The sequence below is a fragment of the Ischnura elegans genome, chromosome 10 (genome assembly GCF_921293095.1).
Source record: "Ischnura elegans chromosome 10, ioIscEleg1.1, whole genome shotgun sequence".
Classification (NCBI taxonomy): Eukaryota; Metazoa; Arthropoda; class Insecta; order Odonata; family Coenagrionidae; genus Ischnura; species Ischnura elegans.
In genome coordinates this window covers 67257268-67275288 of record NC_060255.1, presented here as the reverse complement: position 1 = coordinate 67275288, position 18021 = coordinate 67257268, and the positions used below count along the sequence as shown (strand labels likewise).

The 18021-nt window shown below is 39.2% G+C and overlaps 1 protein-coding gene across 2 annotated transcripts in view; it reads right to left on the bottom strand.

Moving 5' to 3' along the window:
• Positions 1–18021, bottom strand: part of LOC124166663 (DNA-directed RNA polymerase I subunit RPA1) — a 74144-nt gene that overhangs the window by 21074 nt on the left and 35049 nt on the right. For both annotated transcript variants that reach the window (XM_046544293.1, XM_046544292.1), the window contains exons 15-23: positions 16141–16320; positions 15457–15615; positions 14819–14988; positions 13448–13733; positions 12607–12735; positions 11294–11458; positions 10035–10228; positions 6087–6321; positions 2327–2604 (exon numbers count right to left, since the gene is read on the bottom strand). In XM_046544293.1, the coding sequence (XP_046400249.1) occupies positions 2327–2604; positions 6087–6321; positions 10035–10228; positions 11294–11458; positions 12607–12735; positions 13448–13733; positions 14819–14988; positions 15457–15615; positions 16141–16320 (1796 nt within the window). The remainder of the gene's footprint in view (positions 1–2326; positions 2605–6086; positions 6322–10034; positions 10229–11293; positions 11459–12606; positions 12736–13447; positions 13734–14818; positions 14989–15456; positions 15616–16140; positions 16321–18021) is intronic.

Sequence of the window (18021 nt, the reverse complement as noted above, 5' to 3'; positions counted from 1 at the left end):
CCAAGTTGATTTTCCGCGTGTTTTTTTTATTTAAAGTTTTTCCAATTTTGTTCCCACTTGCAAGATGGCATCAATTTAATGTTATACCTATGGAACAGATGAATCCATGTTTGAATGGTGGCAGGGCTGTTACATTTCCCTTATATTTTTAAACAGTCTTTTCTAAGTTGGCTTAGTGCTTTCTCTGTACATACTCATTACAATATTTCAGCTAAAATATTAAATATATAATGATAAATTTATGGCCACTGTCAAATGTGAAGTGAAAGGTTTTGAACCTGTCGTCTTATATGTATCTTTAAAACTTTAACATGGGGCATAGGGCCAAAACAGGGTTATATTTACTCAGTAGTGATCCGGAAATGGAAGATTTCCATTTCCAAAATATGCATAAATATGTTGTTGTGTGACGTCTCAGAATAGCCTGCTGTGACAAACTATGCCTTGGGATTTGCACCTTTTCACTTTCAAGAACGCCTAACCTTCCTCTTCCTCTTGGACGAAAACATCCTGGTTCCACTTCCCTATATAATGGCACGGTGCAGATGCTATTGACACGGACGCACTCAGGAACTCACTCAGTAACTCACAGTTGGAGTCGAAGCACGGGCTATATGGCCCGTGCGACCTAAGCACCTCTCTATCCACCCGTGCCATCACCAGCAGCTCCTCTCCCTCCCGAGACTTTTGGTAATGTTCTAAATTTTGGCTATTCTAGACGCACAAATTACTTAATGTATATTCATTGAATTGATTTGGAAACTGGGATTTCAAAGGGAAATAAACTTTGGGTTAAAACTTCAAATACTTGTGTGTGATTATTCGCTTCCCGACACCAAGGGCAAGAACCCGCACCCTTACAACTCTTTTCCATTTGAATAAAAAAATATATACAGTGGAACTTGGTTAGTACGTTCCTCCTTAGTACGTTTTCCTCCTTAGTACAGCGATTTCCCTCGGTCCCGGTACCATCCGAACAAAATACAGGTAAAAGAATTTGGTTAGTACGTTTGAAAAAATTGCGCTTTCCTGGTTAGTACGCTCAATTGCTTGCCGTGACGCAACCCGCAATTCGTTCTCTAGTGTCTTCTTAAGGGTCGCAAATGTCTGAATTCATGATTTAATTTATTATTATTAGCCATTTACATTCTTCCATTCATTCCACATCTCTTTCTTCTACCGTAATTTATCCAAATGCATTTCTGAATTCTTGTGACGTGCTGAATAATAAAATGCGGCCATTTTTCGGGAATTTCTGACTATGAAAAACTACAGCCAATAAGAAGCCCCAATTTTCCCCACCCCGAGCTCCTCACCTTCTGTTGCCTTTGGAGCGCTTGGGAGTGCCCACTGCTGCGCATAAAGTTCGTGAGTGGGCAATTGTTGCTATTGCACGAGTTATCATGATGAAGAAATGAGTCTTAACGGTATTAGATAATTCCCACATTATCTAAAGCAGTACTGCTCCATAAACTCGACGTCGTGCGTATTTACTTGACTACTGTAGCGGGAGCAGACGATCCTCTGGATCTCCACGCGAAGCTTAGCTTAAAAATACTTGATCTCGGAACGAAAGCAGACGACATTAGACAAATTTTGAAAGTAAATTTCAACTGTTTAATATAAAATTTTCTTGTAATTACGTCGTAATCTAATAATCTTGCGTGTCATCAGTCGATATATCGATCGATTTTACAATCGAAATGGTATCATTCCAGAAGCGAATGTCTACGGCTGTTGCCGTAATTTGAAAGTCAATATAATTTTGCCCAATTTTTATCATGTTTAAAAAACCAGTCGACTTACTCCGGGTCGTTGTTATATTCTCTGAGTACGCTGTGAGAAAGAAAAATGACTTGTCTTCGCTTGTCTGAGCTTCACTCGTCCTCGTTCCGTAAATATATATAGGATAAATCACGGGAGATAGACGCCGTAATCATGAAATCGTCTCCGGGATGTCCATGAAAAATTGCGATTTTTATTCACGTGGTATTGTTTTTCATGGTAGCGCTCATTTCCTTGATTTTAAATGTGAAAAGAGTTCAGGAAGGCGATCCTATGAGAACTACCGATAGTAATTGTAATTATGACGACTTTTTCACTGATTGCAATAACCCCGACTGCTATTATTTACTTTCCTCGTTAGTACGTTTTCCTGGTTAGTACGTTCATTTTTCGTGGTCCCTTCAGAAACGTACTAACCAAGTTCCACTGTATATTAATTTTTAATATTTTGTAATTTAAACCCCCTCATTGGGTATGTTGCACATAGATAACAATAAATAAATACAAAAAAGCATTTAACAAGAAGTGGATTGAAGCTCACCTTGGGGGATTCACCTCATAGAACTCCTTCACGTGCACGCTCTCGAGGACGTCGGCCATGGTGACACGTGCAAACTTCCTTCGTATAACCTCCGACTGCTTCTTGAGGCTGGGCAGGTCGTCAGAAAACGGGATCTCCATACTCGGAGTCTTTATGCGCTTCGAGGCCACCATGAGAATCTCACGAAGCCGTGGGATACCCAGGGTCACGTTCATCTCACCTCTCCCGGCAAAGTGGAATGTGTTCAGGGTCATCTGAGTGGAGGGCTCCCCTATGGACTGAAGGAATACAAACACGCTTTGTTTAGCACAAATAATAACGATAATAATCAACACCTTAATTTACAAATACCACCCAGAAATTGTGCTTGGAAACAGTTCATGCGAATTCTCATATGAACCAAACAGATAAAACCATTGCCAATATACAGAGCAACCTCGGTATAACGACACCCCATGGTGTACTAATAGACACTCGCTATAGCGAATTGTCGCTTTACCGGAGGTGGAGCAAATAATAGCCAATATACCTGTTGCGAACAGATATACAGGAACAGGAGTGGTGCGGCGACAGATAAACATGTATCCGATAAACGTAAGCATAAATCCAGACGAAAGGCGATGTCTTTTTGCATCACTAAATTTCCTTACTCAAACAACGACTAACTATTCAAACAATTTATAAGCGCCGCACTGAATAAAAATCATGGAAAGCATTGTTTCGTCAATCATTATGTCAATGCACAACCGACGAAGCCATTTTTCTATGCACTTAATTAGTTCATTTACGTGATCATTCTATTATTTTGGTATTTTCCACTGAAAATTCAAAAATTAACTGATAAAACAGTATCGCGGTTATTTAATGCCTCAAATGTTTCCATTGGTGTATGTTTATTGTTTCTGTACGTTAAGCGGCAGTGAAGTGAAATAAGGCATTACATTTGTTTCTACAGGCGAAAACGGTGGAAGGTTGTATAACGTTCCCGCCTTGGAAGACTTTTTCTATCAGATAATGTAATACCTACATCATCTACGGTAAAAAGTTTGCTAAGCTTGAAAAATGATGTGATTAAAATTGCCGCTGTTGAAAAAAAGTTTCTTTTTGAGTGTTACGCTCGCGACGTATTTGAAGTAATACACCGAGTTTACCACGGCACTGCAAACGAGAGTTAGTTGTTCTGTGAGTTCTTCCAGCGGCCACCAGGGGATGCTCGGCTACCCACGTGACAAAAGAGAGCGCCAGTACGACTCCGACCACTGAGGCAAATAGTTCACCCTTGTAAATCCGCAACGGAGAATAAATATGTCCATCCGGACAATTCACGCTGAGTATCATTGCTTCGTACATCCTACATCATCGCTAAGGCGCACTACCTACCTTTAGAGGTTTCATTGCAAGAAATACCTCATACTGCAAGGGTTTTGTCGGGGAGTTGTATGTAAAAAAGTTCCGTTTCGTCTATGTTATATGACGCGGGGAATACTTCTAAAGATACTTATGATCGGAGTCCTTTCTTCCACGACTTCGGGTTTACACCGCAGGCATGACCAGCAATTATGAGGGGAGATAACGCTTTGGTGCTTCGCATTAGTATAATCAACCTTCTGCACTCTTAAAATTCTGGATTCGCAATCTATCCCTGAAATATTCCGCTTTAGGCTTGGGCGTAGCCCCTTTCTCAGAAGTTCCCGCAGATTTGAATGGGCAAAACCACCCGAACAAAGCTCCTTATAACTATTCATCGTCTGCATTCCTTGGGCGCTTCTGTTTTTTTTATAATTTTGCAGAGCGAATAGGAAGATAAATTAATTTCGACACTCTCATATTACTCCTTTATTTTTATTTTCTCGCTTAGACGTGTTAGGTGTTTTTTTGGCCATGGTGACTGCCATCAAACGCTTTCTATTCACGCAAGTCACGGATGTGCGGGTATGCTGCCGACTGCTTTCTGCCGTCCTAGGAACAAAAGAAGATGAAGCATTCGCGAATGCTAATGCCACAATATTTCCACCAAAATTAACTACTTATTTATCAAACGACAGTTTACCACATAAATTTGAGACTGAGCACTCCATTAAATTCATTTCTAACAGATTGCTAGAAATTGAAGAGGTTAAGAAGTCTTGATGAAAGTCTTCCGGCGGTGAAACCCTCGCTATGGCGAGAGCCAGCACCAAAAGGGTGTCGTAAAAATGAATTTTTTAACACGCTTATTATAGGGTCAATTGATGGTGCATCGGCTATCTCTCGTTATAGCGGGAGTGTCGCTATAGCCCGTACTCGCTTTAACGAGGTTCCACTGTAATGAATATATGACCAGATATAATGATCGCAAGTTCTCAACCTTAATCCAAATACATTAATTACAAAAGGCCAAAGTAATTTCAACATGTCACGTTACAATTAAATTTCACATCTCAGCACAGTGGTAAAGAGTAAATCAAACCCATACTCTTACCATAAAACTCAGTACAAACTGAAAAAAACTTATTGAGTACACTGATTCAGATACAAAAGAAAATTTTTATGGAGGAAAATTCGATACACCTCAAAATTTAAAATGGCCCCTAGTCCCTCTCCCCTTAATGCCTCAAAATTACAGTAAGATGGTGAGTGGAAGACACCAAACAGTAAGCAATTGAAAAAACTATTTCCACACACCATGCATGGCAACAGCTTATACCCCACTCCACATTTATTGCTATGATTGCCCGTATGTCGTAGACCCAAAACGTTGTGTGAATGCATACCCAAACAAAAATGTTTACACGGAGAGGAGTTGAGTGTATTATCCTTTGAGTTATGTTATCCCATTATTCTTGTCATGAGGTGTGCCTAACCCGAAGGATGTCGAACTACAGAAGTTGTATGATGTGATGTAACAAACAGTAATGAGAAAACGATACAATGGATGCATTAGATGCAACCGGAAGTAGCACTATGGGCATTAGGAGCACAAACTGTACATTAGCAAAAACTTTGGTTGCAATCCATCCAGCCTTATGGGTGGGAAATGGATAGCGAACAGGCAAACAGACATTATTCAGACGAGATTCTTTCAGACATCATTCTACAGACGAGATTCTTTTGTCTTTTCCGTTATTTTCTCAATGATTTCAAATACTCCGACTTCATCAAAATTCCCTGACCTGTAACAAGGATGACATATATAGAGGTTATTGCAGAGCTGAAAAAATTAGCAACAAATTTCCAATGGAGTCCATAGTACTGAAGTCATTTATGTGGCAATGACAGTCAGATGTCTCAGCCATTATTATTGGAGGCAGTTTATTCCTCTTGATAATGACACAGGAGTGCTGAAACCGGTGGAGGTAGCACCAAATCAAGCTGTGTGGCTTTGAAAAAGTTTTCAATATATTTACTTAGCCATGAGGAAGTTCCACGAATTTAATTTGAAAAAAAAAAGAAGATAAACTATGGATGAAAAATCATTGGTTAAATCATGAGTTCTTTGTTCCCATACAGAAGTGGAAACCACAAACTTAAGAGTAGATGAAAATATTTTGTAGAACCGTGTAATGGGTACATAATGACAGCAAAAGTTGGTTCACAGAATTTAACTATTAACAGACACAGGTTTCAAGAACTTGGGCCATTTTCCAGGTCTTACAATTCCTTAAACCAAGGTCAGTTGATAATAAACTTCTGTGGACCATGCACACGTTTTTCTGTCATTATACTACCTAGAACCCATTCCTCTAACAAAAATGGCATTGATTTTTCTCTCAATACTCACCTGTGCAGCGAGAAGGCCAACCGGGTCTCCCGGTGGGCAGATGGTCTCCATAGACTTGGAGTACACAAGGTTCCTCACGTCCCTCTTCCTGGATGAGGACACCTTCTCCCTCTGGCTAGCCTCCGCAAGGTACTTTTCCATGAGCTCATCCATGCGCTCACTGACACTCCCATACACAGAGCCCATGTTGAACTTGGAGCTGACTGGGTCCGGACACTTGGTCTCCATCATTGCCCTGGCACAAGGATTTTTATAAACATAAGGATGGACACATAAGCACTGTTGATGATGATGTGATGCATACTTATTCTTAATTTATTCCGGCCATGGATTATCATATGTGGATGTCATCAACAGTACAAGTTTACAAATAAAGAAAATAGATGCATTTGACTACAGCATATGCAAAAGTACACCAACTGCAATGTCAGGATTGAGGTTACTCCCAAGTACCAAAAAAAATACAAAACACATTCAAATTTCAATACACTTAAAATCAAGATTAAAAAACTGATTCAATAGAAATGGTTAGCACATAACCATTCTTCTTTGACAAGTTGAAATTTAACCTTGCTTGCTGAGCCGGCACTACTATGCAACTCATCAAAAAATTTTATTTGTGTGTTGTCAAATTGGTAGTAAGTTTTCAGCATCTATGTAGCAATTAATGATGTCAAGAATGTTTTTTGATATTGTATCATGTCATGTGTGTGGACTGCTGATTGAGTTAATTACCTTTTTATTTTTGGTTTATGTGCATGCGACTGAACAGTACAAAAAGAATGTAGATGGTAAGAATCAGTAGTTCTTTTTAATATAGGGAAACAAGAGGTCACAGGATCCAGAACCACTCTGAATCCTCCCTCTATTTTTGTGGAGTTTCAGATTTTTCATCCACTTCATGTGTATGCCACCAGAGTCCAAGTCCATAAACAAGAACGCAACAAAAGAAGGCATAATACGCAGTTCCAGTATTCATGGCTTACACAGATTTTGAGTTTCCTAAAAAAGAACAATTTCATGGAAAGTCTTTCACTAAATTATGCTGTTATGCTGTGGAACTGAACCACAAAGGAATTCTGGCCGAATTTTCATTTTTTTCCATGCTCATCTATTTTACTCTGAATACATATTGCAGGTATGCAGGTGGCTGTTTATCTTCATGAAGCACTATTTATTTGGAGTTATGAAGAATGATTCATTCGTCAAAACCTCAACTGTCATTGACTTTTGGCATAAAATAGCAGCAGATAAATATCCTTCGATCAACACTGATTCTAACAGCCATCTGCATGTCATTACAGCAGAGCACCCCTACCAAGAAGAGCTACCGGGCAAGGGCGTACCCAGGATCACAACTAGGGGGCAAACCATGGTCTAAGGGGGTCAAACCAAGTTGTGACATTAGTTTAGGAGATTATTTCCTTAAAAAAATAGTTTTATTTTAGCTACATATATTATACAAATACATATCATTTTTCGTGGGTTTAAAGAAAATTTGCTGAATGCTTTCATTTCAATTCAGTACTGATTTTCCTTAAAGACTTATGCGATTTTTCCTTCTAGGGGGGCGAGGAGGAGGGGGGGGGGGGTAGCTGCCCCTCGCTGGGTACGCCCATGCTACCGGGTACAATAATTCCACTCTAGCTAAAATTTCATTTGAATATTCTTCTTGATGAGCAGAAATTCAAAGAAGGTACACTATTATAGGTTCTAAGCTATTTTGTTCATTCATCACCCCAATTATAATGGGAACTGCGTGGTTAGTTTAATTACTCACCAAAAAAGTGATCAAAACAACAACAAAATTTGCATGGTCCCAAATCTCAAATTCCCTGAGTTCCCAGTAAGTGGACAACCTGTCAACATATTCCCTCTGGCATGACCCACCGGTGGGTCACAACTTCCTCCCTCCCAACAGCCAATTTACTATTTTTCTTCATATTGTGGCTGTTACCATTTAGCAAAATGAAAAGTTAAGGATGTAAAACTTGGTGTTTCTATACTACACACATTAACATATGTGATAGTTAGACAACCCCATCCCCATGCCACTTCACAATGATTTTACAGGTTGAAAACAATGGGTTTGGCACCACCTGGATTGTCCTCCCAGGTGGCCCTGTCTGATGCTGGCATTGGTCTAACACTCAGGCTGCTAAAGCCTAAAACTTAGCTGCCCCTAGTCCTGGCAGTGGGCCCATGCCACATTTTGAGGCACTGTACTGGGATGGCCTTAAATAAAGGGTCTCTAGCGTAATCTCTAGTTTCAGTGGGCCCGGATGGTGACTACCCCATGCTCTTCCACTTTCCCTCATCCCAATCACATCACCTGAAGGCCTGAGTGTGTGGCACCAACTCTAGCCAGAGGCTGGAAAATTGAGACTAAATATGACCCACCAGTATGTCACACAGCAGAGAATGTAGTGCATCTGTGACCCACCATTGGGTCCAACTGCAGTCTGAACCTGGAAACGAAGATTCACTCTGCAGTTAAGGTATTACCGTATTTATCTGAATAGTCCCCCCTTTTTTTTCCAAAAATGCACATGATAAAAATAAAGGGGGGGGACTATATTCCTACCCATTTTCTAAATTATTTCCCAAAACAAAAGCCTCAAAATTAGGGGGGGGGGGCTATATTTGGAGGGGGTTTATGTGGGCCTTATTTTTTCAAGCTCCGATGGCTCATGAACATAAGACGAAGTGATTGATTGAAAATTATTTCATAGCTAAATATTGAGAACACTAATAGTATACTTTCGAAATAATTGCCTCAGCGTTGGAGGAATAGATCAAGGAATAGAGGAATTGGTTGGTGGACAAGCTATACTATACCTTCTTCTTAGGATGTTGCCGCCAATGACTTCCAATGAATTTTACCTTTGTCCTGAAGCTCATTGCCTGTTTGAAAATGCTTCCTTCCTAGCCAAATCTTTAAAGCGTAAATTTAAGCGTAAAGCTGGATGTCACACGGCAGTAGGTTGAAATTGCATGGTGGGTGATCGAAAATGTCCCACTTAAATTGCCCAAGGAGAAGTTGGGCTGCATCAGCTCTGAGATGACGGGCGTTGTCATGGATCAGAACATTTTCAGAACTCAGCACGTCTCTTCTTTTGTTTTGAATGGGAATGGGCGTAATGTTTTACAGTGTTTCACACTCTAGCCACAGTGCATTAAAATATTCTCATTTATCGGTATAAATGTCAAGACATGTCAATGCTGAAGCCAATGCGTGAGTTTTCTGGCTGTAGCTCCACAGTGCACACTTGGCGGGAGAATCAATTGAGGCAGTGTTGTTAATGAGATTGCTACTAACCTTAAACTAACAACTTACGATGAGAAAAGACTTGAGTGTGTGGTGCGGAGGATGCGCAGTTGTCCTATCCACGCAGTACCTGCCTATCGCTTGTATGATGTTTTTGCCGAGCGATCGGAGGTTGAAAAAAAAATACTGACCTCGTACACTCAGAGAAATACGGTAGTTTAAACTGCATTTATTAAGACTTGCACTTGGATCATGATTCTTCATGGCAGTGAAGTATGGACGATGGCAGTGTCAGAAAAATCAAGGTTGAAAGATTTCAAAATGTAGTTTTATCGAAGAATGATGAAGATTAAATGGATAGATCATGTGAGTTATGCGTAAGTTTTAAGAGGATAAAGGAGTGAAGTCTTTTGAAAACCTTGGGTAGATGACGGGATGATTTTATTGCCCACATCATGAGACACAAGGGTCTAATGAAAATTATTTTTGAAGGGCAGATGGAAGAAAAGAACGCCCGAGGTAGGCCATGGATGAGTTGCATAGATCGGGTGATGAAGTATGTAAAGCAGAAGAATTACATCAGTGTTAAAAGATTAGCCCATAGCAGAGCTGTGTCAAACCAATCTTAGGATTAATGACCGTTGACAATGATTGAATAGTAAAGCAAGTGACTGTCGAACCTTCGCCTCTCCTGAGGATCAATGCCGTCCAGGCCCTCCATGAGAAGAGCAAGGCCAACTGGTCGTCCTGTGCGCTTGTTGATTGTCATCTGCTCGGTCCCAATCGTCTCCACATACTGTGGGTCCAAAAGGGAGAAGGGGCTCACGCGAGGGCCCTTGGCTGCAATCCCATGGGACAGCTGCCATTTCTTCACCTGAGGGAGTGGACAAAAAGAAGCGATAACCGAACCACCCTCCAATTAGAGGCATGCAACACGGTGCCAGGGAAAGGAGGCCAGGGATGAGGTGACGTCACTAAATTTCCAAAGAGTTGCAAAACTTTGCTGTCTCTTGAGAGCAGGGTTGATAAAAATCACGATTTTTTTCAAAAAAATCATTTTTGTTGATTTTTTTGGATTTAAATCAGATTTTAATGATTCTCCATTCATCAAAAATTCAGTTATTTGCAAAACTAACTATTTGGGCAGCATATTGAAGAATGATCGTTTGCAGAAACAATAGGAGGCAACATACTCTAAACTTTATACAACATTTAGTCAATCAGGGGAGAGAACTATGGAAATGCCAGTGGTATCAAATTAAAAATTACACCAGCATAATATAAAATTGCCATTAGAAGTATCAAATGTGCAATATTATGCGGTTCTAAAGCATATGAAGTTTAGAAAAATTCTGTAATTGCAACTTTGTATGGTGCCTACGCTTAGAAGTTAAATCAGAAAACAATTTTTTTTCAACGGATACACTAGTATTCTAACCAAAGCCATTTTTTTTAATTTTCATGTTACATGCATTCCTACAGTATCATTTCTATTTAAGAGCCACCATTGTGCTGATAACTGTCGATTCATTGTATTAATTAAGAAATAAAAATCAAAATTGTACACTTACAGCTTCCTTTTCTTGACTCTTTAAAAATCAAACATATAGATCACATTATGATTTAAATCACCTGATTTTTAAAAATAAAAATCAAGTGATTTAAATCGTGATTTAAATCAATCAACCCTGCTTGAGAGTGTTCTCTAAATCCTCTTAGGACAAAATGGAATGAAGTAAAATCAGTTTAGGATTTTTCATTTTAATTTGGGTATATTTTCATACAATTATAACTAATGATAGACAACTCAAGGTGATGATGATTAATTAGGCATAATGAACAATCACAATTTCACGAACCACAAAGCAATGGGGCTAACCATCAGTGTATAGAGAAAACATGGACAGCGGGATCACAGAGTGATATGAAACAAACTTACCTTTTCCTGTTCAGCACTCACTCCTTCAAGCTTCTCCGGATCTTGGAGTTGTGAGCAGACTCCCTTGTTCAAAGCAATTTTCTTGTTTTCAACCAAAAACGGAAACATCTTCTCATTCAAGAACTTGGATTTTGCAATGTCCATCCCATCTTCACCATAGTAGAACTGTCATGATGGAAACAGAAACAGGACTATGAATGAAACAGGCCCAAGTGCTGAGAAACCACCACTCTTCGTCATCATCATTAGACGGTCATTTAAGGCAAATTGATTTTTAAAAAGGCATTTTTTTATTTACAGCATACCCCTGAAGTTTTTCAGGGGACTGATGTTTGAAAACTTCTTAGGTGGGAAAACTTCTTGTGACAGAAAGCAGGTAAAATTTTATAGGATATTAACCGTTACATTATGACATACCGTATTTGTCTGAATATAGTCCCCCCTTTTTTTCCAAAAAATGCCCATGGTAAAAGTAAAGGGGGGAACTATATTCAAACCCTTTTTTGTAATTTTTTCTCAAAACTGAGGCCTCAAAATTAGGGAGGGACTAAATTCAGGGGGGGACTATATTCGGAGAAACGGTATTATCTTTGGAAATAATTGCCAATGCCTTCCATTTAAACAAAAACTGTTGATTCAGTGATAGCTTCCTCTCAAGACTAAAAACCTGTTAAAAGGCCGGTGTTTGCAGTAATTTTAATAGGAATGTTAAAGTAATCATGTAAAGGTAGCAAAATTATGCTAAGTTGATTTCCTCAGAACTTTAATGCAATCGACAAAATATTGATGAAACTTATCCTATCCTCAACAAAAACTTTTTGACGTTGAATCAATCATCCGAAGTAAACAAAAGCTGTCATATTAGTTTTTCTATCTGGTACCTCTCTCTACCTTATCCAACTGGTATCTAAAGTCTTCAGGTCTTTAATGATTGCATGACTTTTAAATGACCAAATGATATAATTCCTTAGCACAGTTATAATGCAGCAACACTCCCTACACACAACCACAATTTCCATCTTATTGCTGTGACTCTGGAGATTTTCCTTGACCACAACCTAATTTCCCTGACATTCTCCCCACTTCAAGCCCCAATTTTCATTTCCCTGACCAGTATGAACATTGACCTTTTTTTCACTGCTAACAGCACTAGATGTCTGCGACAGAGGGAAAAACTGACGAATGCTCATTTATCTAATTTTTAAGTCTGTCACAATCGATGGTATAAAATAACAAGTGAATGAGCTCATTTAGCCAAGCTTGCCAGTAAAGTATTACCGAGCAGAAATCCAAAATGAGAATAGGTCACTCACTTGAACGACACTGCCATCACTGTCCCTCACTGTGAGGTCATACTTCACAGCCAAGCCTTCCAAGTGCTTCACCAGGCAACGCTGCAGGTAACCACTGCGACTTGTTTTCACAGCTGTATCAATCAAACCCTGAGACCAAAGAAATTAGACAGTAACATTAGTTATGAGAGGGGTAAAAATAAAAAACTGGTTAAATTTATTGGGATTCTAATCTCATCTTAATCTGGGAACATATAAATACACATAACAATAGCCAGGGAATGGAAGTATGTACAAAGTAGGGAGTAAGTTAAACGAGCACAAATGAATGTTGGTTAAGCCCCACATTAGGTGGGAATGTGAAGTCTTAGCATAGCCATTTGGCCTAATTCAAGTCAAAGGAAATTCTGATTCATAGCATTGTCTTCCTCTTTTCACTCTGCAAATCGGAGACGAAGTACATGAAGCTTGCCAGCACCAATTGTGATTCTTGAATAGTGATACATCAGAGAAACCATATTCAGAGCTTTTGAAACACTATATTTAGATCTCACACAGGAAATTAACCTCTTTTTTTCTCACCACCCTTTATTTTCTTCATACCTAGCACCTCTTCCACTTGGGTATTGCCTAACTATTCACTTGCATTGAACCAATCAGGAACCCGCGCGAGTCTCCCACTCATATCATTCAATCGAGGAAGATAATGTGCTGTGTTTGAATTTCCCTCATTGGAATTTAGTCCAAGAATAACATACCTTCAGAAGAAAAACATATTTTCTTGCAGATCGATATTGGCAGCACAAACTTTGCCAGAATATTTTTTTCCCACAGAGCAATGTGTACAGTCATTTACACGTACCTCTCTCCCAGCCATGCAATGGAAGAAGAACTCCTGCGGCCTCACACCTGTCATGAATCGACATTCGACGAAGCCCCCTGCTCGAGGCGAGGGGTCAAAAGGAGCAAAACACGGCAGGGTGCGGCCCGTGGCCATGAGAGGGGGCCGTTTGCCTTCCAACTCGATCTGTCCCAGCAGGCACGAGATCTGCATAGCGTTCACCGTTGATCCCTTGGCCCCAGATTTGATCATCAGCTGCAGGTTGTTGGAAGGAAACTTGCTCAGCAGTCCTCCCGGAATGCAAATCCTGCCATGGATTCATAAAACAGCTAGTTTTTATTCTGTATATGGTGACACACTACATTGAAATAAGGTAAAAAAATATGACAATCTAAACTCTTGATTGGCGGCACCATTAGGGTATTTGACTCTGAAATTAAATTTCGCTGACTTTCCCCTTAATGTAAGAAAAAGTGCTTACCTTTGGAAAATTAGTTTAACAGGGAAAGGTGAAGACGTTCTTTGGGTAGCCTAGATCAAAATCTTACAAGTCACAAAAAACCTTAAAAGGGGAACATGCTGCCATCTTGAAAAATTGGCATTCATATTGGATTCCCTTCAACACATCCCTTTAAAATCCATAGTTTCACAGCACAGTTTAATTTGAGATTAGGCCCGATCTTTGGGACCTCAGCTCAACCCTTTGACTCATTTTCCACAACTCAAGCACAATAAATTTGCAGCAAACTAATAATATTGGCGATGTGTTTGCAAGCAAATACTTAATACATAATTGAAAATATAAAACATGGAACAGACCAAATTGATACAAATCGAGTTCCTATTATTTTCAATCAAAATTCTAGTTTTATCGCGGATTACTTCAAAGAAGGATATAAATGACTAAAACAATAGGAAATTATAACTTCAGTTAAAATTATTGCTAGAAATTCATGTAAAAATTTCTAATTCATCGAGTAACACAAGGAAACCAAAATATACATTTAAACTAAAATCAATGATACGTTCAACATATTTTTGTAAAAAATAAAAATATTCATGCAATAAGTTTGCCACCTATTAATGCTGCAAAAATAGACAATAATCCTTTTAAAGGTTGCGTCTAATGACGAGGCAGGGGCCAGATACCCCGATGAGTGGATCCATTTCACATACAACGGGAATACCCATACAATTCTACTCCTTGAGAGAGCTCCATACAGAGAAAAAAAAATGTTCCTAAGGTGCTCGTACATAGAAAAGAATTTTTATTGGCAGGGCTCCAGCACAAAAAGCTTAATTGATAGTACACCTTAACTTTTGCCTTACAAAGTCCTGGGATCTGGAAACAAAATAAATTGCATTACCATCGACGTAAATATTTTCACTTGCCTATTTATCTCATTGGTGAAATTATTGAGGGCATCCTTGTAGCATCGGTCCATGAGGGCCTGGGCCTTGACAGGATCGGAGCGGTACACAGCCTCCATCTGGTGCTTTAGAGTCTCCTCGTCCACCTCCTCCTCAATGCCCACAGCTTCCTGAGCTATCCTACTCCCTGCCTTTAATCGTATGAGAGAGAGAGAGAAAAATTAAGAAGCTAATGGAATTTTTATCATAAGCATCCCACAGGTTAAGGCAGGATGCTCCTTCATAAAGACATCTTCTGAACCATAGTCAGACTCATTATTTACTGCACCGCCACCTTCTTCAGCAGCAGAGAATTAAAATCTTAAAACTTATGCTGCAGCTGAGAGATCTAAACTGATGTTAACTGTCAAAAATGGCAGCACTGAAGAACTGAAGATTTAGAAATAGCATGAGAATGCATAGTCATTTGGTTATGAACTGAACTGAAAATTTGTGAAGTCAATTGCTACATGGGAAATGGGTTCAATATGAGTTGAAAGAATTTGCAGAAAAAGACAAAAAAACAGACAAGGAAGTGACTTCATAAAAATGTGGTAAAATAGAGGGTAAATGAGCTAAATATGTTACTAGAATCACCTAAAATGAAATCAACTGTGTACCTCTCGTATCTTTGAGATGACCTTCTTCCTCTTGCTATCCGCCACCTTGGTGACAATGATGTCCTTCACGCCGAGCGTGAATCCTTCCATTTGCAGGAATGCACCAAAGAGCTTCGAGAAATGGCTGAGCATGTCCAGTGAGACCCGGCCACCATACAACTGAATGAGAAAGAACACGCATTAGAGGATGCAAGAAGTCCCTAGCAGAAATATCACTTGGTTTACAGGTTCCCCTGATAAACAGAAAACGTCTATTTTGCAAATTATTCAACTTCATGCTGTTTACATATTTTTCATCTTGTTTTTTCACGGATTCAACTCAAAGGTAGTTATGCATAGGCAGGAGAGGATTAAGATTGTTGTTTTGGGGGGAGTGGTTCATTACTTTCTGTGGTGCCTTGGTGGTATTCAACAACTCTCGGCCTGGAGTCTGATATGCCTTCACAATTGGCTTTTAGATACTCAGCAAGTATCAATGTTTGGAAAAATTTAGAGATTAATAAATATATGATGCTTATTACTCAATCTGAAAACCTAATTTGTCAAATAAACACTTTATTTTAGAGAAATATAAATCATAAGATATTCTCATTCTTAAATTCAGGGGCATTTAAAAATAAAGTTCCGAGTAGGCTACTCTTATATGGGCTGAAAAATTCAGAGTGCAAAGGGTTAAGGTCTCACCTCATTCATGCAGTGCACAAGGCCGTAAGGGGTGGCACCATAGTGCATCTTGTCGAGTACGCCACACAACAGTTCTCCACCTCGAATCACCACGTCCGCCTCCGACATCCCCTCTAAAATGCCCACCTTGTACACGCCACCACTCATCCACCAACCTCTAGGCTTGCCAACGCCCCAGTCCTGCAAAAGAGATAACACATCACAATCGCATCTGCGTTACTGCCATTAGCGGTATCCAAAGTGTGTGCTTCAAGGAGTTAGCTTTCTTTAGCCTGGGACGTTAGACCATTCAATTTTTTCAGGATGCTCCTGAAGGCCGTCCAAATATTGAAGCCATTATCCCAAGCAGTACCCTAAGCACATAGCAACCATCAGAGTAGGCTTGACGAGTACTTGAGAGATTGGAATAAATAGAACTACAAGTAATATACCCCAAAAAAGTTTTGTACTGTTAAAATACTATGGCTGGGCAAACATGGATTTTTTTAGCTGAGTGAGATCAAGTGATGATTTGAAAAAACATATTTTGAATGTCGAGCAAGATTCAGGCTCTTCCTGTTCTTCCTCACTCGAGATTTTTCCGCTGCAGATCTGGTATCTTCTACTTCTCAATTCAAAATATTCTGTCTATACCCACATTTTGCATTTATTAGTAGTATCTTCCAGAGGTAGACAGTTTCAAGAAATAGAATTTGATCTTAAAAACATTAAAGGGTATGAAATATATTTCAAGCGTATTAACTGCCATCAGGAATAAAAACTATACAATTTTTCAAAAGTTATTATACACAGATTAAAATAAATGAGTACATAATTTCTAAGTATTTAAGGAACTCAAAGAAAAAAAGGTTTATATATATAAAGCACAATTCAACTGAACATGTTTTTATGTGAATACTGTATATGTCTGAATATAGTCCCCCCTTTTTTCCCAAAAATGCCTGTGATAAAAGTTAAGGGGCTAAGTAATATATAGTATATTCAAACCCATTTTTAAAATTTTTTCCCGAAACTCAAGTCTCAAAATTAAGAGGGGGGGATTATATTCGGAGGAATACGGTACAGTGAAACCTCAATATAACGACACCCCACGGTGCACTAATAAACACTCGCTATAGCGAATTGTCGCTTTACCGGAGGTGGAGCAAATAATAGCCCATATACCTGTTGCGAACAGATATACAGGAACAGGAGTGGTGCGGCGACAGATAAACATCTATCCGATAAACGTAAGCATAAATCCAGGCGAAAGGCGATGTTTTTTTTCATCACTAAATTTCCTTACTCAAATAACGACTAACTATTCAAACAATTTATAAGCGCCACACTGAATAGAAATCATGCAAAGCATTGTTTCGTCAATCATTATATTTATCGAACGACAGTTTACCACATAAATTTGAGACTGAGCACTCCATTAACTTCATTTCTAACAGATCGCTAGCAATTACAGAGGTTAAGGAGTCTTCATGAAAGTCTTCCGGCGGTGAAACCCTCGCTATGGCGAGAGCCAACACCGAAAGGGTCTCGTAAAAACAAATTTTTTAACACGCTTATTATAGGGTCAATTGACGGTGCATCGGCTATCTCTCGTAATAGCGGGGGTGTCGCTATAGCCCGTACTCGCTTTAACGAGGTTCCACTGTAATTATAATTGCATGCGGAACATCAATGTAAGAAAGAATGATGGTCTGAATCGAAGTTACTGCTTAATACTCCCAAGTATTAGATGCTTTCCCCTCCACTTAGTGAAAATTCATAGTGTAATTGAGAATTAAACTTTGCACATGATTTTTCACATAAAATGTTCCTTTAATATGTGACCAGTTTTGTCCAACAGTGGATATGATGATGTCAACTGTTGGAAATATACTACACGAC